A 26,356-nucleotide genomic window follows, 5' to 3' on the forward strand; every position below is an offset into this window, starting at 1 on the left:
TTTTATGTCATTAATATCTATTTTTTTATGTATTTTAAGTAATGACTTGTAATAATGTCATAGCATTTAATGTTATAATGGCTGATAAAGTTATATTTACATGGACATCTGTGTGCTAAAAGTAAGAGTTATCTGCTGAAAATAGTTTAGTTTATAATTTGGCATGTGGCTTATTGTACTGAACTTTGTTTTCCTTCATGTTTGCTTAATTAAGCAGTGTCTGAGGTAAAGGTTGTGTCAGGACATCATAAATTAACTATACTTTTGTGTTTTAGGTCATGTCGTCCATAAAAGTCATAATTTAGAAATTTTATTTCATATTTTCGACTGCATTTCACAATTTCTACTTTTTGTGTCATAAAAAGTTTGTCTTAGAAATCAATTTCTTATATGACTTAGTTTGTCAATTTCGACATTTTTTTCATAATTATTTTTTGGCGAAAATGGCCTATACACTTTTGGTTCTGGTCTCTGATGTTTTTTCCCCACAGTCACGCTTTCCTCTCATGCCCAAAGATTGAGAGACTGGGGTCAAACTCCTCTCATTTGCACTTTTATCCAGATTTGTGTTTTGGGGCGCATTTCTAAGTGTGACCGCAGAGGACGCTCTCTTTCACTCACTCTTACATCAGATCACATACATGCGGAAACTTTGCAAAGTGCGAAACTACTGCAAGAACACCGATCAGAGAGGAAGAGAGGAGATAGCCTAAGTTAAAAAGGTACGACAACACAAAAGTCTTAGTTGTTTGCAGGCGAGGTGATTCTGACAGAGTCGCATGACTTCTTTATCACGTGGTTTTGTAGTTCAGCTCTTCCACAAAATGTGTTGATTTTTCCAGTTCTGATTGTTTTGTTGGTGTTTCACTATATCTAACGTTACAAAAGAAACATTGTGGCGGCGTCTGTCTTACAAATTTCGTATGTTTACCATGCACGCTGTCTTATTTTGTTTTAAAATCAGTTTTATGATAAGAGAATTAGTTTCTAGTGCGTTTCCAGTATTTTGACAGTTCGTTTGTAGACACGAGCGTGTTACACAACGACAAATTGTGATTGAGCAATTAATTTGTTACATGCATATGCATAAATGCATGCATGCTGCTTTTCACATTTTCATTCAACAGTAATTATTTCGTTAATAAGTGTCAAATGAATGATCGAAATGATTATGGACAACTACAGCTTAGTTAACACTGCAACATACTTGTCACACACATTTATTTAAAGCTCATGATTGAATTTATTGAGGTTCTGTGTTGGTGATCCATATTAAATGTAGGTTTTTTTATTTATATACTTAATGTTCAATTTATATTATTAATAAGTGATTAACAAACAATTCTATAATTCTAAATAGTAGTGGTAGAATGGCGCTGTCAGTTCCATCAACGCTTGTTTGGCTCAACCAATGGCGTGGGGTTTGGGGCGGGACTACATGTTTGCTCGACCAATGGCAGACGAGGGCAGTGTTCTGGGGAAACCGGTTTGACAACAGTTCATTATTGCAATTCCATTTGGTGCCAATAGTGGCGCAGAAATGTAACACGTCATCTTCTACAGATCAGAAGTTCATGAACACAAGATGAATATCATGAGAGTTTGATTAATATCTTTTTTTATTTTTTTTATTATGTATTTTAAGTAATGACTTGTAATAATGTCATAGCATTTAATTTTATAATGGCTGATAAAGTTATATTTACATGGACATCTGGAGTGTGTGCTAAAAGTGAGAGTTATCTGCTGAAAATAGTTTAGTTTATTATTTGGCATGTGGCTTATTGTACTGAACTTTGTTTTCCTTGATGTTTGCTTAATTAAGCAGTGTGAAGATTGTTTCAGGACATCATAAATTAACTATACTTTTCTGCTTTAGGTCATGTCGTCCATAAAAGTTGAATGTGTTATCAAAGAAAAGACTGAAATCGGTGAGAGCCCAGTCTGGGAGGAGAAGGACTCCTCTTTGTTGTATGTTGATATTACGGGTCAAAGGGTCAGCCGGTGGAACTCTCTGACCAATCAAATAGAGAGTATTGCCACAGGTAAGCCTGAAGACATAAGTTTAGTGTGGGCTGCATTTTCACTTTCAATGAACTTGGTGAATATGCAACCAAATCTATACCTCAGTTGCCACTTTAAAAGTAATGCATTCAATGTTTTCGGCTTGCATTTTATTCAAAGATGCATTAGACATTGGTTCAAGTGGGATTAGCTTGTATTTATGTTATTGTAGTTTATACTCTAATGCCATATCTTCTCTCTGCACAGAGAAACCTGTAGGCTCTGTGGTTCCACGGCAGGCGGGTGGTTACGTCATCGCGGAGGGAACTCGGTTTGCCTTTGTTGACTGGGTAAAGCGTTCAATTACAGCTGTTGCCCATGTCAACGACAAGGAAAAACCAAACACCCGCTTCAATGATGGAAAAGTAGATCCAGCTGGCAGGTTTTTTGCAGGTATTGCAGAAATGACATTTTACTCTGCATAATATGTAAACTATAAGAAAATGTAAAACGTGTGAGTGTTATTTTGTGACAGTAGTAGTTCTGCATTGTACGTTTTCAGCGTAACTTACAGAAGCTAATAATTAAATAGTTTCTGATAGAATTTAAAGGGATAGTCTAACCAAAAATGAAAATTGTCATCATTTACTTATCCTCATGTCGTTCCAAACCTGTATGCGTTTCTTTCATCTGCTGAACACAGAAGAAGAAAGAAATATTTTGAAGAGTGTTGCTAACTAATGCCAGGTTCAGACTACACGATATCAGCCCGATTTTGGCACGACTCGTTTGACATATGGTGTCGTGGTGAGTCGTAAACGACAATGGGTGTCGGGTCGCAAGTCGTTTTATCTTGTATGGTGTGTCGTAGTGGATGACAACTGACGTGTCACAATATCAGGACAGAAAGACAAGCATGTTTCATTTTTTTTTTCGGTCCTCCCCGACGAGTTCCGTCGCATCAGTGACATTGACCAATAGGAGTACAGAAGCTTTTCCACACACAGCTTTCAAACATGGCGAACCAAAAGAGAGATGATTGTATTGGTGCTGCTAAATGGAATTATGCAATTGAGGATACTGGAATTAGCATTAGGCTAGTGCAACCATTGTTTGTTTATGCTCTTGTTTCCAGAAGTCAATGGCTAGTTCCGCCTTCTCGATGACATCACGTACGTTGCTAAAGACGGCAAGCGATGATTGGTTGGGAAGCATTCGTGTATTCTGACATGTTTCTTGCCCATGACAAGAATTTAGGAGTCAAAATCGCATAATCTGAATAAAAAATAAAAAATAATGTGTAGTCTAAACCTGGCATAAACCTTTTCTGTTCCCACTGACTTCCATTGTATGGACAAAAAATACAATGGAAATCTTCTTTTGTATTCAGCAGAAGGAAGAAATGCACACAGGTTTGCAACAACATGAGGATAAATAAATGATGACTATTTCTTTAATTCTGTGCAGAAAATAAACCAGTTGAATTAATCCCATTTGGACTGTGCCATTCCCACTTCTCCTTTACTGTGTCCAGGTACCATGTGTTTGGACATGAAGCCTGACGTGATGGATGCGGCGCTGTACACCCTCCATCCTGACCACTCTGTTGTCCAGCATTTTGACCAAGTGCACATCTCAAATGGTTTGGACTGGTCACTGGATCACCGCATCTTCTATTACATCGACAGTCTGGCGTTCATGGTGGAGGCCTTCGATTACGACATCCAGACCGGAGGGCTGTGTGAGTTTGTTTTTCATTGGATGGTGGTCTTGATGTAAAAAACATGGTTTTGTAAAATCTGTGTTTTATTCATTTGTGTTTAAGCTAACCGCAGGATGGTTTACAAGATGGAGAAAGATGAAGGCATACCAGACGGGATGAGCATAGACACAGAGGGCAAACTGTGGGTTGCCTGCTTCAATGGAGGAAGAGTGCTGCGTATCGACCCACAAACAGGTGTGTGAGTTTGTAAAAGTGTATTAAATGCTTCTATAAGTATCATATAGCCCAGGCAAAACAATAATTCAAAAACAAACGGTAAAATGTGTGATTTGTTGTCATTTTCAAAATTCACATTTGAGGTGTGACTGTTATGTTTATGTTGTAGATCAAAATGTGAAAGTCTCTTCAAGCATGTTAACCTTAATTTCTCATAAGTTGACCCATAAACCCAATAGGAAATTCCTGAGGGAAGAAGCACAAGGCCTGCACACTGTTGCTTCCATAATTTGCCATCAAACTGACGTTCATGACAGAAAGATTCTCATTTTCAAAAATCACAAATATGCACTACAGTTCAAAAGTTTGAGTATAATGTGATTTTATTCAGAAAGTACACATTAAATTGATCAAAAGTGACAATAAAGACATTTATAATTTTACAAAACATTTCTATTTTAAATAAATGCTGTTCTTTTGAACTTTCGATTCATAAAAGAATCCTTAAAATGTATCATGGTTTCCACAAAAATATTTGATAATAAAAAAAAACAGATTAAAAAGTTTGTCGAGACAAACTTTAAGTTGGCTTGAGAAAGCCGGACCATAAAGTTTTAAGTTTAAAGTAGTTTGAATATTAAAGTAGTTTGAAGATTAAAGTAGTTTAAAGTTTAATTTAGTTTAAAGTTTAAATCAGTCTGAAGTTGAAAGTAGTTTCAAGTTTCAAGTAGTTTAAAGTGTTTTAAAGTTAAAAAGTTGCTAGGTGGTGGCTAGGGTGTTCTGGGTGGTTGCTAGGTTGTTGCTAGGCGGTTGCTGGTGTATTCTGGGTGGTTGCTAGGCGGTTGCTAGGGTGTTCTGGGTGGTTGCTAAGGTATTCAGGGCGGTTGATATGGTGTTACTAGGTGGTTGGTAGTTGTCACAGATGGTTACTATGGAGTTTTTATTGAGTTCTTAGCATGATCTTGGCATGATTTAACACTTAACTAATTGCTATTAGCATGTAGCTATTCACTGCTAGCATGTGTAGCATGTTGGAAGTGCTGTTTGCTAGCATGAGTCAAAAGAGCCAAACCTCATCTCTATACGATGTTCTGATACAGAGATATAGGTCTTGCTAAACGGTTGCTAGGGTACTCAAGTTTGGTTGCTATGGAGTTGCTTGGGAGCTGTAAGCTTTAAACTTAAGAAGTTTAAAGTGGTTTGAAGTTTAAAGTAGTTTGAAGTTTACTCAGAGTTTATGAATTTAGAGTTTATAAGTGTATAAATTGATGAGTTTAAATGAGTTTAAGAGTTCAGAGCTTATTAATTTATGAGTTTAAGAGTTCATAAGTCTATGAATTCATGAGTTTATAAGTTAATTAGTTCATAAGTGTATGAGGTTAGAGTTTATAAGTTAAATGAAGTCAATTTAGTAGTTTGAAGTTTAAATTAGTTTGAAGTTTAAAAACTAACGATAATAAATGTTAATGTTAAAGTTGATAAAAATAATAAATGTTACTTGAGCATCTTCTGAAAATTCAGATTTACCCTCCCAGGAACAAATTACATTATAAAATATATTAAAATAGAAAGCAGTAATAAATTGCAATAATATCTCATATTATTATAGTTTTTACTGTATTTTTGATCAAATAAATGCAGCCCAGAGAAACATTTTTGTTTAAAAAAATTGAATTGCCATAAAATCAGGTGCAAATAATTTTGCCATCTCATAAATAATGAATAAAAGTTAGAATTATGAATAAAAAGAGACTCACAATTTGTTCTTCTCTTCTGGGTTTTATGGCTGGGACACCCCAAGCTGACGGGTCGGACGTCAGGCTGTTTTTGAGCGTCAGTTGGTTTAGTTTTCCCGGTGTGTTCCACCACACCATTGGCTCTAGTCGGATGCCGTCTGGGTTTTTTGGGCCGATTGAGAGAGAGAAGAGTCGGCTGTTCAGCTTAGCGAATGAGTCTGAATGAATAAAAGCGAAAGTGATGAAAGCGAGCAAAGAAGTCAAGACGGTACAGATAGAAGGCTGTTATAATTTTACGTCATCCTACCAGAGCACTAGTTCTTTGACGTCAGCTTGGTGTTTAGGACTGACCATCTCTATACTAAAGACTAGTGTACACTATCAAGATCTTGCAAATGACTACCAGTCAATTAAATATAAATAGAACATCTAAATGAAAAACAAAAGAACAGGTGTACATGTTCTGGGGAAGTCTAGGCTTTCAGTATTTAATGAACTTCCGCTCTCAGGCACACGGCTGCAGACAGTGAAACTACCCGCTGAGAAAACCACCTCATGCTGTTTTGGAGGGAAAGACTACAGTGATCTCTACGTCACCTCAGCGTATACAGGCATGGATTCAGATTCACTAGCCAAGCAACCTGAGGCCGGCTGCACTTTTAAGGTAGACGGCTCATTTCATATCATGCTTAAAGTTGCATGATATCACCTCTGACACATAATGACACATTATGTTCTTTATTCTTACTCCAGGTGTCTGGTTTAGGAGTGAAGGGCATCCCACCATATGCATACACTGGATGAAATCAAAGGAAAAAGTGATGTTAATGAAAACATGATAATTTTGCTGTCACTATACTACAACAATGTTCTAATTGTGCAATCAGTGATATAACTTTATATAATAGAAAATCTTGGCTCATTTCAGATGATTTAGGGTCCATTCACACAGAATGTGTTTTTGCATTCAATTGCACTGCTTTTCCATTGTTTTTCTATGCAAACATGCACTATAGACAGACGCGTTTAACCATTGCGTTCATGTCTCTTGCAGTGTCTCGCATATGACACAGCGTTCTAAAAACTCTTTAACTGACCTGCGTCTCGTGTTTTTAACTGCAAAAACATGTTCTGTGTGAATGGTGAATATAACTTTTATGTTAGTGCATGTCTAAATGACTGATATAAAAGATGAAATTGCATGGGTTGTTTTAATCGTTTACATTTACTACAAAAAGAGCAATCTGTGACTTTGTGCTAGGTTTAGGAAAAGATTGCAAGTGATGAATTTTTTAGGTAATTTTACTTGATGCTTGTAATGTATACTAACTATAAAATGAATGCTTGTTTAGCTGTGCTGCTGAAGGGAGTTACTCAATTAAGCCAAACAAGTATGACTTTAAAAATGTGATTACATAATTAACATTTTTAAATCATCTTAAATGTCACAATGACACACCATTCACAACCTATTTTATGTCCATAATCTATATTTCAGAGTACAACTGTATTCAGTGGAGGGAAAACATAGGGCAGGACTTTATTTTATCCACTGGGAGTTGATTGAATTGGAAAAAGTAGCTGTTATATGCCAGAATGGTGGTTGGAGGGAAGAGGCTGAAAAGGAAGACATTCATGGTGCCAGCTTAAAAATCATTTCAGACCATGCATTAAAGGGATAGTTCACCCAAAAATGAAAATTCTGTCATCTTTTTCTCACCCTCAAGTTGTTCCAAACCTGTATGTGTTTCTTACTTCTGTTGAACGTAAAATAATATATTTTGAAGAATGTTGATGGACAAACTGTTGATGGGTTCCATTGACTTGTATAGAATGGAAAAAAATAATATGGATGTCAATGGGGTCCATCAACACCTTGGTTACACAAATTCTTCAAAATATCTTATTTTATGTTCAACAGAAGAAAGAAACTCATGCAGGTTTGGAACAACTTGAAGGTGAGAAAATTATGACAGGATTTAATTTTTAAAAGAAAATGAATAGGGTCAAATTCATGGCGACTACTAAGTAAACCTACAGGTTTCGGTGCAAAGGTTGAATAGATTCATTTGTTTAGTTTGTTTTTGCAGTATTTGTGAATATGTTTCAAATTCAGTAAAAAGATCTCTGAAATTCTTGTTTTTTTTTGTTTTTTTTCAAGAGTTTAAAGAGGACTTTATGCTTTTTTACATTTCCAACTGCTGGTTGAGCATGAAAAGGGTTAAAAAAACAAAATGCAAAGAACTAAGTCCACTCCAAAGAGAGTGTAGTTTTCTGCAGGGAACATACATTTACTTGTACACGTACTTGCTGTAATGGTAAGGGGCTTGACATTTCCGAAACACACTCGAAGCAGTTGACCAATCACAACACACTGGTCCAGCCAACCAATGAGAGCACATTGTGCTTTTCGGATGGAGGAGCTTCATGGATACAGGAACTAAACTGAGCATTACTGACAGACTGAAACAATGTAAAATATGTGGGAGAAAATTTTCTCATCATCGCTTCACTCTACCAGTGACTAATATACAGTAATTTACATACAGTAGACAAACAATAAAGAACAGATGCAGATAAACAGATTTAATACTTTTGATGATTATTGCAATTTAATATTAGCCTAGATAAAAGAATAGAAATTACCACTGTGCTGATTTTTGTTTTCATTTATGGATCAAGTTTCTTTTGAATATTCACTTCTATTTAATTCCCCTGAACAAGAACATAATTGAGTATGTTTGCTAATCAAATTCAACAGGCTTAATGGAATAAACCTTCTGTCCTAATCCTCAAGTGGTACGTATCCTCTGATGTGTCATGACAACCATCTTTCACGGCTCTCATAAACTCATAAAATGTGAATTTAGCACTTTTTGAGTGTTACTCATAATGTGTCCATTTGATCCATAGAAGGACTGTTTGTTTCTTGTCTCAACCTGACTTTTAATGGGAATGACATGCTCCTTTACTTCACAAAGTCTTTGAAGGAGAAGACCATGACGGCCTACCCTCTGGCTCTGACAAGTAAGGCATTCATTGCTGGATGTTTTGTTGGGGTGAAGAAGCATTGCTCAGGATATCATTCAACTCAACAATGGGTCATGAGAAGGTCTTTGGAGTCAACATGGTATCTCATTCAAACAAGATAAGAATCAGAATCTTCCTGTCTAACAAAAATAGGTTCTAAGAACGTTCTACTAACGTTCCCACTTCCAATTAAGTTATGAAAACATTATTTCTGAATGTTCTCTGAACATTCAAAATGTCCAGTTAATGAAATGTTTAAAAAACTTTTCATTTTTTTTTCTTGGTTATACGAACGTTAAGGAATTTTATCAGTTTGAAAACCTTATGGGAACGTTACTGTTCTACTAACGTTCTGAAACATTCATAGTAGGCCTAGGTTATTTTAAAAGCCTTAAACAAACGTTCAACTAAAATGTTTAACTAAAAAAAAAGTTCCATGAACAATGTATTTTTGTGCGTTTTGAGAACATTATTAAAGACCAGATAATGAACATTCAATTAAAATTACTGGAAGAACATAAATTTCAGAGAAAAGTTGTTAGAAAGTTTGCCAAAATTCAGAGAATGTTCCCTATTAGCTGGGTTTATGTGCTTGTGTGTTTATAATGGTAGGCTACAGCTTATATGGAAATCTATGGTTGGTTACCATGTAAATCTTTGTAAACTTTTGAATGACAAACATCTTTTAAACAAATAACCCAATTAAAATCCTCAAAAAAAAAAAAAAATCTATGTGTTTGCCGGTGTTGTGTTGGGTCTCCAAAACGAAAAACTATACACTTTCAGATGGTCCCTAACATTGTTGTCATTCCAAATCAGATTCGAGAAACTAATGTGTCACGAGATGACTATGGAAAATCTTTACTCTTCCTCCCAACACAAATTCATATCTCGTAAATAATGATCACGTCAAACACTAAATGGAATTATGTGGATTATCTATCAAGGTGTTTTTGTCTGACTTCACATGACAGAGAAAAAAAGCGGAAACAAGTTTTTTTTTTTTTTTTTTTTACGTCAGATGTGCAGTATAGAGGTTGGTCAATACTGTGAATGTACAGGAATACACGTGTTTTAAGGGATTACTGTTCATACTTTAAAAACGTAACAAATGGAGAATGAAGAAAGATGCATCTCCAGCTGCTGTTCGGACTGGATGTCCGGGATGCCCTCGAGTTTTTGGGACACCCCTCTGTGGAATATCGCCATACCCGGTAGTCTGATTATTTCAGTGTTTTTTATTCTTTTTTTACAATTAATTGATGGTCTTTTTGATTGATTATTTACAATTTGATTGACTATTTAACAATGCTCAACATCTGTTTACTATTTTTCCAGGAAGTCATGACACCATGACTTACTGTTTAGATCAGCAGTCCTCGGTACTAGAGTCTGCGCCGAAGGTGTTGCAAGTGTTAGACACATTATTTCCATGTATCGTTCGACCCTGTATAATCAAGTGGGCAACAACACAGGTAGTAACAGACATGATGATCCAAAATTGTATGAATTTATTTCTTCAGTGGAACACAAAAGGCAGAATGTTATCATGACCAACAGCCTCAGTCACCTTTATTGCACTTTCGTTGCAACAACAATGGTGACTGAGACTCTGAGACTAACTCTGCCTCCTTTTGTGTTCCACAGAAGAAGAAGAAAATGTCATGACAGGGTTGGAACCTTTACAGTCTATGGTTGGAACATTGAAAATGTGGGTAAATTATGACAGTATTTGATGCTATTCAGCATTTTTTGTGCCTTTTTTTTTTGTTGTTTTTTTTTTGCCTTTTTTTTTTTTTTTATCCAGGAGAACAGCATCTCTAACCAGCTGGATTTAGGCATTCGGTTTCTTGATCTAAGAATAGCTCATAAGATAAAAGACCCTAATAAAGTTTTCTACTTTGCACATGGGATATACTCTCTTCTCACAGTAAAGGTACATCATCATTTTAAAAGAATGTTAAATCCTCATTTCAATCGAGAATAAGTGTATATAAGTGTTCAATCGAGAATATGGTTGTGTTCTGGCTGTGTTATTTGCAGGAAGTGCTCTCAGATATTGCTTACTGGTTAGACCAGCATACCAAGGAAGTGGTCATCATTGCACTTTCTGCCTTTGATGGAATGAACCTGGATCAACACAGAGACCTCATTCAATTCCTCATAAGCACTTTTAACAATAAAATTTGTCCCAATCATGTAAGTATGTTTAATGTACAACATTTGCAACTTTAATAAATAACTTGAATCTTAAATGGATAGTTAACCCAAAAATGGAAATTCTGTCATTAATTACTCACCCTCATGTCGTTCCAAACCCGTAAGACATTTTTTTTTGTCTTCGGACAAAAGAAGTTTGTCTTCCGAAGTTCATCTTCGGAACATCTGATGAAATTTGAGAGCTTTCTGTCCCTCCATAGACAGCTACGCAACTACCACTTTGACGCTTCAAAAAGTTCATAAAGAGATCGTAAAACTAATTCATATGAATTAAGCGGTTTAGTCCGGATTTTCTGAAGAGACTTGATCACTTTATACGATGAACAGATTTTTAATCACTGTAATTCCCTTGTTATTTGTGTTATTTCAGGTCACACCTTCACTAAAGGAGTGTTGGGATCACAGTTATCAGGTGATTCTGTCATATGATGACTCAGCTGCTTCTGGACAGGAGGAACTTTGGGCCGGCTGTGAATATTGGTGGGCAAACACATCAGATCCAAATCGTGTCGTATCCTACCTGGAGGAGAAAAAAGAGGAAGGGAGACCAGGTCAGTCACAACTGAGTTCAAATTGCACCAAATGATTAGGAAAGAAAAGTTCATTAAAAGTTGTTTTTTCGTAAATAATTGCGCCCACATTATTTTTTTTTATTCAGAAAAGTTTTTTGCTGCTGGTCTGAACCTAACTGAGGATGCCAGGTATATAGTTTCTCATCCATGCCAGTCATTGCAAAGCATGACCCTGAGCTCCTATACTCTGCTTTTGAACTGGGTCAAGCGCCAGTGTCCAGGCTCAGGCAAAACATGTTTCAACATCATCTGTGCAGATTTTGTGGGGGCTTTCAGCAATGAGTTCTCCCAGCTGGTTATTGGACTCAATCAAACACTCTTAAACGAGACTTGATCCTTAAAAATGCCACAAATGATGTTACATAAAAACGGTGTATTACATAAAATGTATCATCTTTATGCACATTATAATGATATCGTATGTTTACATTTGAATAATTTTCCAGTCTTTTATGACGGTCCCTAAACTGTGAAGGGTAAAACATGTTTTGTGCATTGCTGCCATCTAGAGGCAATATTTAGGATCTTGTTTGTTTAGAAGATACATGCTTCAAAATAATGTTACTTGCAATTTCATTGTTACATCAATTTTTAAAAATGTCAAAGATCTAAATGTATTTTCTGCTTTTTCTTGGATGTTGGATCAAATGGAAAAGCCATATTTCTATAATCAAAGACTAAGTGGCTCAATAGATTATATAGCATTACCTGTCCAATGAGTCACGCTTAATTTTAGTAACATCCGATGCCTTGTCATGACTTCATCTATTGTTGACGCTCTGTTTGGCTTTGTCCACGTGGGTTACATCTATGTATCTGTTGGGTCTAATTTTAGATGGCGCCTGTGATTGCACTTTCTAAGGTGCTTAACATTTATAGTATCTTAAGTGATAATCCCGTTCACTGATGCCTTTCACACTCAGTTTGTTTGTGTAGAGTGTATGAGGTAAATAAAAACATGGGTTTTTTTTTTTCTTATCTGAAAATTATCACAGAGAAACTTTTCAGAAAGTCTTTCCAAATTTATTGTAAATTAATGTCTCACCTATATTCCAAGACAAAATCAGACTTTGTTTCTTGGGCAACATTTTTATACCATGCAGACACAGACCTGGGTGTAATAAAAAATATGTCTTCCACGATTGCATTAGAGTATAGTATGCAGTATCCAAAGTATGAGGGGAAAATGTGATATATTGTTAAATAGGTACGAAAATGTGTTAAAAGTGTGTCAAAACAATTTAAATTATATTTACATATATTGAAAAACTGAACATAATAAGACCAATATGTTTCACATTCTTTCTGGTAAAAGAAAGCTTCACTACAACTTATGAAAATGAACAGCAGTGTTTTAGCATTAGTTATATTAATTAATCTTTGTAATTAAAAATAAGAGCAAAGAGGCAAATTACAAACAATAGGACGGGTATAATAAAACAGATTAAAAGTGCTTTAAGTTTTTCAGGTAGGTTTATAGTTCATTCGATCTATTTAACAGTAGCATTCAAGTAAGAAACAGTATCTGATAATTGTTTGCATTCACTTCAGACAGCCGAGTATGTTTACAAGAATAAGACGCTAAGACAGGCATTTTGACATAACTGTGTGTGTATTTGACCGTTCGAGTGCAACAAGCCGCTAAACAGAACTCAGTTGGGGTTCGAGAGACAGCTTTCTGTGCGCACACTTATTCAGATATTGTAATTTCGATATATCGTGCAGCCCTACAAAGTATTTAGAACATTCTAAACAGATCTGGAGCAAAATGCTTCCAGAGAGCTTTGAGAATCCCCTCCCTCTGTCAAGTCCCCACCTTCCTCCTAAACAGATTACTCAGGAGTTAAAGGAGCCTGCATTCGGTTGCTGTGTAGCCTCTGTCAGGCTTAGAGCCACAGAGGAAACAGATGGGATAAGAAAACCAGAGGATCTTATTACAGAGGCTTAATCAGCAATCCAAGGCCTGGCCAGAACCCAGTCGCACAGCTTCGGCCCCTCACAGTTTCTCTTTCAGAGGTATTCGTCTCAGGGACTGGAGATAAATACAGGTGTTTAACATGGAGAACGAGGAAGAGGAGGATGAAATCTTTACCACATTGCAGGGAGGATATGAAGGTCAGGAAGATGTAGAGGAGAAGGGGGAAGAAGAAGAACAAGAACAAGAGGAAGAGGAGCCGGAAGCTGAGAGGAAGAGCAGTTGGGATATCCCCATTCCAAGTCGATCAATGGCCAGTCGCAGAGCTTCACTTCCATGCCCGGTCAGTACACAATACAAGTTTGTGTGTGTGTGTGTAGAAAGACACCAGTAGCTATGGGGCCAAGCTGTGGATTTGTCTTACAGCCAGCCCACGAGCAGTTGATTCAATTAACACTTTTAAATAGTAACTCAAAGCCACACTTGCTTGTTAGGGGCTTTTCCACAAGCAGTTTATTTATCTTCCCTCCTTAGTAAATTTGCCATTTTATGTTAATCTTTTTTCTGTTTATTCTCTTATTTTTATTCTTACATCCATTATTTATGTATATAAAAGTTTATGCAAAAATATGTTTAAAAAAGTTTACAGTGTTAACTTACAGTTTATGAACTATTCAACTGAATTACATTTTTATTTCTCTTTTTTTTTTTTTTTTGACAGGTCTGAAGCTAAAACGAATTATTTTAACGTCAGTGATTTGTTAAATTATTCTTCAGCTAAAAGATGATGCTTCATGTTTGCATAAATCTACACAATTTGCCTTACTGGAATGAAGACCCAATACAATTATGAATCATCATTAAAATGTCACATTTTGTACATAAAACCAATTCAGGTTGCAAATCAAAAGGTGCATCTCACAGCTGTGAAAATGCAAATTTTTCATTTTGATTTACAGGTTAGTGACATCAGAGATCAAAGTAGGACACCTTTTGCATAATCTAAACTCTAAGAAGAGTTTATCTTGAATTTACCTTCCATTGTTTGGACAAAACTGATTAAAGCAGTAGTCAAGAGTCAGATATTTCAGACAGGCTAACATTAGTTTTTCTTTTTGCTCTGCATCTGCATCAAAACATGAGTTCAAATGAATAAGAAATATGTGGAATTCTCCACTTATCTTCCATGTGAACTCGTTGTACAAAATGCTCTTTGGATCATTTTCACATACTGGATAACATGGATCATCTGGTTTTACACAAACTTGTGAAGTTCTGTAGCTCAATGCTGCTGCCATTACAGGGATAGTTCACCCCAAAATGGAAATTACATAGTCATTTCCTTACCCTCATGTGGTTGCAAACCTGTATGCATATATTTCTTCTACCGCAACAAAAACATATTTTGAAGAACACTGGGAACCAAACACCATTGAAGCCCACTGACTTCCATTATGTGGTCCATTTTGTGTTCTACAGAAGAAACAAGTCATACAGTTTTGAAAATGAAAAGAGGGACAAATCAAATACTGCGCCATTCTAAATTTTCAAAACTATTCTGAGAGTTGTCATGATTGTTAAACTGTTATTGTTATCATTTCAATTGCAATGCAAAATAATTTATTTTATGCATGCATATTTTTGCATATTTTTCAGGCTCAGCTGAACGCGATGCATCTGAGCCGCCTGCACTCTGCCACCGTGGCCCCAAGCCCAGCTCACCTGAGCCACCGGCTTCAGAGCGGTGAGGCCAGGCCGTGCTCTCGCTCCAGCCATGTTGGCAATAATGAGGCAGGAATGCAAACCAAGGGCAGCACATGTGAAAGACGCCCACATGCCATCCCTACCATCCCTGAGGTGCACGAGTCTCTGGAGAGAAAAGCCAGATTTAGGAGCCGCAATGTCATGTCTCTGGTTGGTGTGATTTATATGATTTTGCTTTATAATTGGTAAAGATGTGAATGATTGCCAATAGGTTATTTAATCTCAGGGGCATTTAGATAAACGAACATGAGATGATATAATTGTATTCTGTCATGATACAGTGCTTTGGCAAGGCTAGAGAAATCTGAGGCTGGATCAGTGCATGTACAACGCGTACTAACACGCAGCTAAAAACTAAATGAATAAAGCTAAACAAAAACAGCAAACAACCTGTTGAGCTAATCTCAAATGTAATTTTCAGATGTTTTTTTTTCACACAACAGGGTTGTTGTTTTCGTACTTTTTTTTTCTTTCACTCAAGTATGTTATTTTGTGGAATATTTTGTGTTTGTGAGTTTTAAAGTCGACATGAAAAAAATATTTGATAGTCTTTTTTTCACCTGTTATGATGTACATATGAGTGAAACAGCTTCTCAAACAAGAAACAAGTAATAAAAACTCAGTGAGTGTTTTAGCGCAATTTTCTCACGTCATGGGATCACAACACTAAGAGATAGTAAATGAAAGAGAAAATAAGCTGCTCGAGAATATAACTTTCTCTTGAAATTCAAAAGAACTTTCTGAAATCAAATCAGCAATGGATAATAAAAAAGGCACAATCACTTGACTAGTTGAACAGCATTTTTTTTATTAGCTCATTATTTTTGACATCTTGTGTTCACTCAATATCCTCGATTTTCTCTGTATCAGCTTCTTTTTCTGCTTTGTCCTCTTCAGATTCTTCCTTCTTTTCTGCTTGACTATTGGCTTGTGACTTTGTAAACTCTTCTTCTGCTTTCGAGATATTTGCCAAAACATTCTCTGAAAGCCACGAGTCATCGTAGAAATCAGATACGCCTGATGAGGAAGCCGTTGGTGTGGATGTCGCCATCTTTTGTCGCTTTGCTGAACGTTCTTCCATTTATTTTGCAACAACCTCTTGTCGTTTTCTCATATATTCTTGCTCCTTCTCCAAATCTTGATCGATACCTTCATTGATTTCTTGCCGTAATTCAGTGGAATTAATTGTGCTCATGACTCTTGTGAATACGTTCCTTACGTATTTCTGTGGAACAATAGTTTTATAGGTGAAAAGGCAATATTTTTCTTATTTCCCTTCATATAAAGTTTTAATAAATTTTTGAAGCATAAAGGAAATATTTTTGATCAATTATTTTTTTCTAATATTATTGTACATTTTAGAAGCTATCGATTGCAATTTGTTTCAACTCGATAGCTATTATGGTTGCCGAGAAATTTGCAAAAAACGAATTTTTTTCTGGAATTTCCTGGATTTTTTTTTGTGCGTTCCCGAGATTAGACCTTCCTTAACATAATGCCGAAAACCCGAAGTCTCTAGGTGGTCTGGTTGAGGAGTAGATAGAAGTGCAAGATTGGTGCGCACAGACAGAACAGAACAGAAATCATGAGTTGTTAATCGCAATTTTGTCCGGTGGAAAATTGCGCTAAAAATGTAGAGCGGGACTTGATTTTGTCCATGGGGAATTGATTGGATGGTTGTAGTTTGCTATTGCTGTGAGTGCGAGTTCACACACATTAAAGAGTTGTGTGAACTCGCAAATACGATGTCAGGCACAGTAATTTGCTCTGGCCCCCTTCCTGTTCGTAGGAGTGATGAGATACTTAGTAGACTGTGCTCACTCAATGGCTGGCTGTCTAAGTGGTGTCCGCAAAATAATATAGAATTCATAGACAATTGGAAAAGATTTTGAGGCAAACCTGACCTGTTGAAAAGAGATGGTATTCATCCCTCCTGGGATGGTTCTGCTCTTCTCTCTAGTAATATGGCACATAGTCTTAGAGCTCAAACATGACAATCTGGGGCTCAGGTCAGGAAGCAGACAGACTGGCTAAACTGACCGTCTGCTAGCTGTCTCACGTCACCAAGGTCAGATAAATCCCATCACATAGAGACTCTTTCACCTAGATATCATCATATAGAGACTGTGTCTGTTCCCCGAATTAGGACATACAAAAAACTCCTAAACCCATTTAAGGGTAAAAATGTATTTGATGTTCAACAAATAAAAAACAGACATAATACGGATGACCAAATGATAAATCTCGGGTTGCTGAATATTCAATCCCTTACTTCAAAAGCGCTTATTGTTAATGATATGATTACAGATTATAACCTTGATGTGCTGTGTTTGACTAGACTGGCGTCGTTATACTCAGATTCTAGTCAGAATATGAGTCTGATATTGTTCCATTGGGCTGTGATTATGGGGCATGTTTCAACCGAACCAGGAAAGAAAATGCCTCTGCACTCAATTGGATAGACCTACAAGCAATCAGAGCAACTGAGAAACCACAATGACCACAGGGTTATCATTGCGCCCCATCTTCTTAGTGACCAGCTGATAAATTAAACTTTTGCCGAATCCCATAGGAAGGATGGTAAAAACATCTTTCCGATCGACAAATGCCTTGATCGTGGTTATCTGTTCCTCTTTTAAACTTAATGCACTGTCGATATCTTCTATAACAGACGTGATGGCAGCATCTTTGTGTAAACAAATTCAACCCAAGCGCTTTTTGGTGACATGGATGATTACGTTACTGTTGATCATCTGTCCATCATCGTATAAAGCCCCCCCTGAGTTGCTCCACAACGGATCAAGTCCAGCACGAACTTCCCGACCTCAAATGTTGTGGACGGGGCTAAGTTCGGCTGGCATCCAGGCTAGTGTTTGACAGAAACCTGGCTAAAACCAGACGATTACATTACTTTAAATGAGTCCACCTCCCAAGATTACTGTTATAAACATTATCCTTGTCTGAAAGGCAAAGAGGGAGGTGTTGCTGTAATTTATAGTAATATCATCAGAATTACGGAGAAGTCAGTTTGTTTTAAATATAATTATTTTGAAGTGTTGGTGCTTAATGTAACACTATCTAGTGTAAATGATAAATCACGTTTGAGATTTGTGCTGGCTACTGTCTACAGGCTACAGGCCACCAGGGCACCATACAGACTTTATCAAAGAATTTGCTGATTGATTTTCTATCAGAGTTAGTACTGCGCTGCAGATAAAGTCCTAATTGTTGGTGATTTTAATATACATGTAGTCGATAATGAAAAAGATGCATTGGGATTGGCATTTTAAGACATTCTGAACTCTATTGGAGTTAGACAACACATGTCAGGACCTACTTCTTCACGTATTTCTTCATGCCCTGACGAAACTTATCAATTCACAAAATTAACGGAATGCATAGCTGATATAAAAAATTGGATGACTAGTAATTTCCTACTACTTAATTCTGAAAAAACAGAGATTCTAATTATTGAACAAAAAACTTCCTCACATAATAACCTAGGTGGTCTAACACTTGATGGCTGCTATGTCAAGTCTTCGTCGTCGGTTAGGAACCTGGATGTGCTCTTTGATACCAAACTTTCATTTGAAAGTCACATGTCTAGTATCTGTAAAACCGCATTTTTCCATCTTAAAAAGATATCTAAATTATGTCATATGCTCTCATTGACAAATGCGGAACAATTAGATGCGTTCATGACATCAAGGCTAGATTATTGTAATGCTATTATGGGTGGTTGCCCTGCACGCTTAATAAACAAACTACAGCTGGTCCAAAATGCAGCAGCTCGAGTTCTTACCAGAACCAGGAAGTATGACCATATTAGCCCCGTTCTGTCAACACTGCATTGGCTCCCTAATTAACATTATATACATTTTTAAATATTGCTGATTACTTACAAAGCACTAAATGGTTTAGCTCCGCAGTACTTGAGCGAGCTCTTAACGCATTATAGTCCTTCACGTCTATTGTGATCTCAAAATTCCGGCCAGTTGATAATACCTAGAATATCCAAATCACTGTAAAGCTGCTTTGAAACAATCTATATTGTTAAAAGCGCTATATAAATGAAGGTGACATGACTTGACTTGACATGACTTGACTTGACTGTGATGTCATGTGAGTGACAGGTTGTCCCGCCCTCGTGACAGTAAACACATCATTACAGAAGTGAAGAGAAAGGAAGGGGAACTTATTTTGATTAAATATTACGAGGCGACATGAATTTTCAAAAACATAATGGTATGCATGCACAGATAAATCATTTATAATAAATATTGCAGTATTCCACAAAAAAATACTTTCTTAATACTTTTTACACCTCTCTTATTCACATTCACATCCTATTGATTATTTGATCTAAAACAAACTTGGATAAAAATGTATTATTTTTTACACAAAAGACGATATTTAGATAGATGTTTCCGTGTTTTTAGTCCATCCAATAAAAGTCAATGGGGTCCAAAGTTGTTTTATTTTTGGGAGAACTATCATTTTAATTAAATGGACAGGTCACAAAAAATGTAAAATGGAATTGCATTTTTGTATTGCTGTTCAAATATAATGTGGGATGAAACAAATTCAGTTGGTTGATATAATCTGGTGTTTGTTTTGTAGAGTGATGCGGACAGTTTGTGTCTGATCTGTCATGACAACCTACGCAAAGGAGGAGGAGGTATCAGAGAGCTTCACTGTTCCCACAGCTTCCACAGTGAGGTAAAGGTTCAGACTTTATAAACTGGTAGCTGGCTTAGGTATTATAAATGGTCCAATTTGACGTCAGAAATGTATTATTATTATGTATTCTAACATAAATGGCCCAGAAATCAGGACATTTCAGATTAGTTACTACCTATTCTACATTTTACCTTCCTGTAGCTGGCGAGCCATTGTTTTCTCCTAAGAGTTTTTCCTCATTCTCCCTAACCGTCTTTGGTTGGGGAGAATGTGGCTTGTCCCATGTGGCTTGTTCTCTTGGGTACTGAGATACTGTCCTTTGTAAAGCTGCTTTAGTATATGTTGTTGAAAGCACTGTACTGAACATCTGAATATAATTGAATATTGTGCCCCTTTTGCTGGTTTAGTGCATAGAGGAGTGGCTGTGGAGCAAGCAGACCTGTCCCACATGTCAAAAGCATGTTGCCATGCCAGAGCCCCTGTACTGGACATCTACCAGAGTAATAGTGCCCTGAGCTCTTCCAGCACCCATTCAAACTACCTTGGACATCAGCTTTTACAGGATGGTTACATGATGCGGACAACTGACGATGGATATGAAAGAAACAGCTATTTTCTAAAAAAGGTGGTAATTTTTTATCCAGGAGAAACAGATGGGCAGAACATCTCTCTGGACATAGGCCAATTGATTTTTGTAATTGTATTTACATATTAAGAAAATGATTGTTATTTTCTATCATGGTTATCTTTTTCTGCGTACATCTAAGCAACCTGAACAAGTTGCATCAAAATGTAAAATTGTAAAATGCACCTCTCTATATTTGTAAGTAGTTTGGACGGAGTAGGCATACTTGATATGTAAATCAAAAAGTTCTGTTTTACAAAACATGTTACTAATGTAATGCTTTCAACCAAAAAGTAGGCTTGCATTGTCTATGTGTGTACTTGAGTAATTTTGCTTCTTTACTATACTTAAGGAAGTATATATATTTGGGGAATTTGTACTTCATTTGTACTGAGTTCACACTGTATTTCACTGGTCATCCTTAGGCTACATGGATTTATTATTGTATTGAAAATATGCACAATGAGTCTTACTAAACTAACGTTCCTGTGAAGTTTACAACAATTTTGTTGAAAACAGCCAATAAAACAGATTTCAACGGGATTGTAATTGGTTCTGTATTCATCATGCATTTTGGCCCAAAGCAAGTAGGCTAAGTTGTATTTATCATTGAAGAAGACCTTGACTCAAACACTGTTTGTGATCAGGGTTTAAACAATTATTTAGTGTGGATTAGTCTATTACACGATAACAATTTCACATCTGATGTGTCTTATAGACGTAGAACATGACATTGAGAAAACAGTGGTTAAACGGGTTATTTTGCACAGTTTTTGTTGTGACTGTAATGTGACCATCTGTTTTTGTGCTCCTTTTCACTCGTCTAAATTCTTAATACTTTTTACACCTCTCTTATTCACTTGTCTGCATGTATTGTCTACAAACATCCTAATGTCCACTTTATCCCATCGGTGTTGAATGTAATGCACAATGAGAGCATATTAATGGCTAACCAATAAGTGCAAACAAAACAGTTTCAGTACAGAGTGTGTCGATTCAGTACGTCGAACGTCATGACGTCGCGCAATCGTTACCGTGGCTACACACACGGAAGTTATATTGTGCACCTGTTACACTACCAAACAGGAAAAGGAACGAACCAATACAAATTTACTTGAACAAAGTAGCTTCGAGACAGTTTTGACACATCTTTTTTGGATTGTTTTCAATCTCAACCTTAATGGACAAATTAAAGAAAGTTTTGAGTGGCCAAGATGGCAATGACGACCTCAACGTACTGCAGGTAAGTTAGTTGCGTTTGACAGTTGGAGTTAGAACTCGGTTTTATTCGCTATTGTTTACTCAAAATACACAGTGTTGTGGTTTCCTTTTGATTACGAATCTAGACTTTTTGCAACGTGTTTTGTTGACTACGTGTTTACCCAACTGTCATTCGCAAAAACTTAAAATCGGTCTATTTATGAATATCAAGTTGATTTAAATCATTTTCTGAATATAACAACAACAACAACGTTGTTTTAGACAGCGAATGAAGCGTCAACACTGGGATGGGGCACGCGCGTCAAGGGATTCCTCGCGTGCTTTGTGTCGGGCGTCTTGTGTTCAATTTTGGTAAGACGAGAGCACAAATAGTCTTATATGGTTTAATTTTGTTACTTAGTATATACAATAGTCGAACGTATTCTCTTTCCTTACTTTTGTTATTCAGGGGACCTGCTTGCTCTGGGTTCCGAGAAGCGGACTGACACTCTTTGCAGTCTTTTACAGTTTAGGTAATATTGCTTCTCTTTTGAGGTGAGTCATGCATCTTTATCTCCCCACCTTTGATTTGATCTCAACCAAGGCGTGTCACTGTTTATAATAGACAATGTTTGCACAGGCATGTGGCCAGTGACAAATACTGACTTTAAAAAAAACATTTTTAACAAATGAATTGATTTAGTAACTCTAAAATGTGATAACTATCAAGTAGAAAGTAATAAAACATTTAATTTAATATATTATCTCATAAATATGTGTGATTGTAAACCTCTTAATATTTTGTTTTCTGGGTCTGGCAGACCTTTAATAGCTCAAAAAAATTCCTAACAGGTTTATACTTCAGGATTTTATACAGGATTGTATAAAGTAATCGAACGCATTGATAGCATCTATAAGAATCTGTAAGTCCGTGCTGAGGTTCTTTGGGTGTGGATTCTTTTCAGCACTATGTTCTTAATGGGTCCATTAAAGCAACTCAAGAGGATGTGTGACAAGACGAGAGCTCTGGCAACTGGCATTATGATTGTAAGAATACATACACAGATATAATAGACTGTAATGCATGAAGAGAGATTCAGTATTTCTTATCTTGTCTTATAATTTGTGGCCTTTTTCTGTAAACTGAACATTTGTGTTTTTAAAGACATGCCTGGTGCTAACCTTTTGTGCTGCCTTTTGGGTAAGTTGGTTTCTTATTTAACATGATTATGATTTGTTAGCCTAATGAAGTTGGTGTCATAATATGTAATACAATGTTTGTTTCAGATTTGCTTGATTATTTGATTTTTTTTTTTTAATTATTATTATTTTAGTGGAAGAATAAAGGCCTTGCTCTGCTGTTCTGTATCCTCCAGTTTTTGGCTTTTACATGGTAAGAATCCCAATAGCTCTAGTTACTGTAAGCTGTAGTTACACACACACACACACACACACACACACACACACTAAATATATAGGCTATTCAAGAGTTCTCACTTGTGAGCTATTACACACACTATTACTTTCACTCTTTCTCTCTCACACACACACACACACACACACACACACACACGCGTGCACGCACGCACACACACACACACATTGAGACCACTGTAATCGGAGATTATTATTATTTGAGTGTTTCCAAAATCAATGCAGGATAGTGCTAACTTCTAGTGATTTATTTCACCGATACACTTCAAATATCACACTCTCAGATTCCTGCTTCCCACTCACTGAGTATGGGAGCACAAAATAACTGAATAATTATAAAAAGGTAAACAATTAAAAAAAAAGGTTTATAAAGCTTATAGCTGTCACAGAGACAGTGCATTTACAGCATTTTCTCTCTCTCTCTCTCTCTCTCTCTCTCTCTCTCTCTCTCTCTCTCTCTCTCTCTCTCTCTCTCTCTCTCTCTCTCTCTCTCACTCACTCACTCACTCACTCACTCACTCACACACAACATATATATATATTTATACATATACACACTGTGTGTGTGTGTGTGTGTGTGTGTGTAATAGCTCACAAATATTACTTATTTGTCTGTATTTAAATTACGACCCTTTTATTTTGCAGGTATAGCTTATCCTACATTCCATTTGCAAGGTGAGTTACTTTATATTTTCTAAACCATACATAAAAAAACAATGGCACAGATGGAAATCAACAATAAAAAGTTATTACAAAAGGCAAAGACTGTCATTCTAGTAGTTCTATCTATTTAGTAGTGTTGTTTAGTGTTATTCTAGTAGTATTCTGCATGACATGGTATATATAAATGTAAAATTGTGAAAATCTACTATTTCCTTTTAAAAATATCAGTGTTGCAATTCATCAAAGTGCCTATTAGACTAAAATAAGGTCTTCAGATCAAAGCTGTCATTCTCTCGAAGCCAAAAAAAAGACACTTTTAGTAATCTCTGTTTTTGGCTTTGGCGTTTGTTTACCTTTGGCTGTTTGTTTTTATGTAGGGATGCAATTATTAAGTTGTTCTCCGCGTGCTTCAAGTGAGATGCTTCTACATTTGGCCTTGGCTGTTTCTCCGTGTGCTGCTCTGGCTTCAGCATTGGTTCTGCGTTCAATGCCACTCATGTACCCACTCTGCAACCTGGCACAGACACCACACCACACTACAGGCGCTCCGCTTGCTCTCCGTAACGGATGGACACTCAATCTGTGTGAACAAGCACACACAGACAAGTACTCTCTCTCTCACACACACACACACAAACACCTGTGCTTTACATTTAAGTGGGAAACTATGAAGGATACAATATGTAACTAGGTAAATGGTTTGGTTTCGGACTCTGCCCTGTAACTGTAGTGACATGCTTGCCGAACAAGATGGAATTGCATATTTTACATTTAACTGCTGGGTAATTGCTTAATAATTCCTTCCTATGTGCCTTTATCCAAGGATTACTTGAGAACTAGATTGGGTAGAACTGTCTGTAACCAGTGTTGCTGTTTTTGTTTAGTATTTAGGTTTCTTTTCTTTTACTTTTCAAGAAAAATTAGTTTTTGCTACCAAGGGTTTTCTATAATTGCATTTCAATTTTTACTTCAGATATTACCTGTTATCAACAGAAATGTCTTATTACTTATGTAATGGTATATTGCTATATTATCTATTAGATAAGTAAAATTTTAAGCACTCATCTGGGTGCCAATGTATCTTTAAGGTTCATTCATCATCGAACAATCTTACTGCTTTCAGTTAGCTTTGCATTTAGGAGAAAAATGTGAATGAATGTGTCCTTGTTTTTTCAAATCACGTCAAGCACATTTCCCTTTAAACGTTTTGATTTCAAGAACGACAACTGTAGTTGTTCCTCCTCGTTGTCTTTTTAAATAGTTTTAAATAGTTTTGATTTACTGAAGAGGTTACTTTTTTATAGGTATAGAAGTATTATCCTTATACTATGAAAAAAATGCATTCCAGATTTATTTTATCATGACTGAAAATGTGGATTTCCCCTCATCAGGATTAATTACCCATGTTTGTTTCATAATGTGTGCAATACTGCTATGAAAAATATTGGTGTGTTTTTTTTTTTTTATGCGAGATGTTTAATAATTGTTATTGCTAACAATCGTTGCTATTAAAAGCTGTTCAGATTTATTTAGTCTACATGAATCAATTTCCCCTTGTTCTCAATGCCTGCATCTCTTTCATTACTTTCTTTAATTCAAAGTACGTGCTGTCATTTAAGAAGCCCTCTTCCACATAATGCATCTGTGAGTCTCAATAAGACTTTTCTAAGGTAAAGTTCACTGAAGTGCGTAAGTCATCTCTATGGTGAAAGGTCAGGGGGCTGATTTTCTGATGTTTGATATGCAGGAGGATTCTCCGCTAATGAGACTCTAGTTTTCGGATTTAAACTCTTTGAATCCTCTAATCTCCATGCGCGCGGCTGTGTGATTAGAGCGCCGGTCGCTGGATCGAGTTTCCGTTCATTCCCGTTCGCTGCTGAGAACATCCAGTATTTTATTTATGCTCCACATGGCTTGTACAATACTAAGCTCTTTGACAGTATGCCCTTATCTACGCCGTCACATATGAGTCCATCCTGTGAATCACAGTAGATGTTCTGATGTTTCATGCCAGTTCTACTGCAGTTAGCAAAATGAGGTTTTAAAGGATCACGTGTATGTCGTTCGTTAACTTAATTGGTTTAAGGAAGTATGCTGGTTTAGCCTTTTTGTACAGTTACAATGTCCAAAAAAACAATGGCTATACATTTTAGAGACGGAATGCTTATTTGCTCAATAGGATAATTGTATATTAGCCTATGGTTCAATATTTAAGTTTAAAATCCATGTGATCACATAGGCTATCTTTGCTTTAATTAAAGACCCTTTTTTTTTTTTTTTTTTTTTTTTTAGAAATTAAATATGTAGCCTATAAAGTTATGGAGATATCTTATTTCTTATTATGTTATTTCATTTGACCTAAGCAAAACTTGTAATAATAGGCTAATAAAAAAAGTAATCCTGACTTTTTTTAATCCTGAAAGTTTTAAGCCCCACAAAAAAAATTAATAATTAATAATAATAATAATATAGGTGTAACCTAAATAACTAGGCTACATCACGTCATTTATAGCCTTACAATTCAAAGTAAAGTTTATTTAATAGACCTGATGAGTCTATACATTGTGAATTTAA

At 36.2% G+C, this 26,356-nt stretch overlaps 4 protein-coding genes across 4 annotated transcripts; all 4 read left to right on the top strand.

The window, feature by feature from the left end:
* The first annotated feature begins 560 nt into the window (after window positions 1-560).
* On the top strand, window positions 561-8,473 carry rgn (regucalcin). Its single transcript, XM_084426682.1, has 7 exons — window positions 561-722; window positions 1,880-2,045; window positions 2,272-2,457; window positions 3,539-3,745; window positions 3,830-3,961; window positions 6,189-6,343; window positions 6,433-8,473. Exons 2-7 carry the CDS (start codon window positions 1,883-1,885, stop codon window positions 6,481-6,483), a joined length of 894 nt encoding a protein of 297 aa, XP_084282808.1. The 5' UTR covers window positions 561-722; window positions 1,880-1,882; the 3' UTR covers window positions 6,484-8,473.
* Window positions 8,474-9,497: 1,024 nt separating this feature from the next.
* On the top strand, window positions 9,498-12,640 carry LOC311301498 (PI-PLC X domain-containing protein 1). The gene is made up of 6 exons (XM_084426681.1): window positions 9,498-9,923; window positions 10,048-10,184; window positions 10,517-10,645; window positions 10,753-10,908; window positions 11,300-11,480; window positions 11,588-12,640. Exons 1-6 carry the CDS (start codon window positions 9,821-9,823, stop codon window positions 11,833-11,835), a joined length of 954 nt encoding a protein of 317 aa, XP_084282807.1. The 5' UTR covers window positions 9,498-9,820; the 3' UTR covers window positions 11,836-12,640.
* Window positions 12,641-13,413: 773 nt separating this feature from the next.
* On the top strand, window positions 13,414-21,026 carry LOC311301500 (uncharacterized protein). Its single transcript, XM_084426683.1, has 4 exons — window positions 13,414-13,759; window positions 15,073-15,330; window positions 19,801-19,899; window positions 20,268-21,026. Exons 1-4 carry the CDS (start codon window positions 13,559-13,561, stop codon window positions 20,373-20,375), a joined length of 666 nt encoding a protein of 221 aa, XP_084282809.1. The 5' UTR covers window positions 13,414-13,558; the 3' UTR covers window positions 20,376-21,026.
* A 500-nt stretch (window positions 21,027-21,526) lies between these two features.
* On the top strand, window positions 21,527-25,310 carry sft2d2b (SFT2 domain containing 2b). Its single transcript, XM_084426067.1, has 8 exons — window positions 21,527-21,728; window positions 21,968-22,057; window positions 22,155-22,240; window positions 22,651-22,732; window positions 22,851-22,886; window positions 23,020-23,078; window positions 23,765-23,794; window positions 24,160-25,310. Exons 1-8 carry the CDS (start codon window positions 21,666-21,668, stop codon window positions 24,197-24,199), a joined length of 486 nt encoding a protein of 161 aa, XP_084282193.1. The 5' UTR covers window positions 21,527-21,665; the 3' UTR covers window positions 24,200-25,310.
* Window positions 25,311-26,356: the final 1,046 nt, after the last annotated feature.

Source organism: Rutilus rutilus (assembly GCF_951802725.1).
Source record: "Rutilus rutilus genome assembly, chromosome: 12".
Taxonomy (NCBI): domain Eukaryota; kingdom Metazoa; phylum Chordata; class Actinopteri; order Cypriniformes; family Leuciscidae; genus Rutilus; species Rutilus rutilus.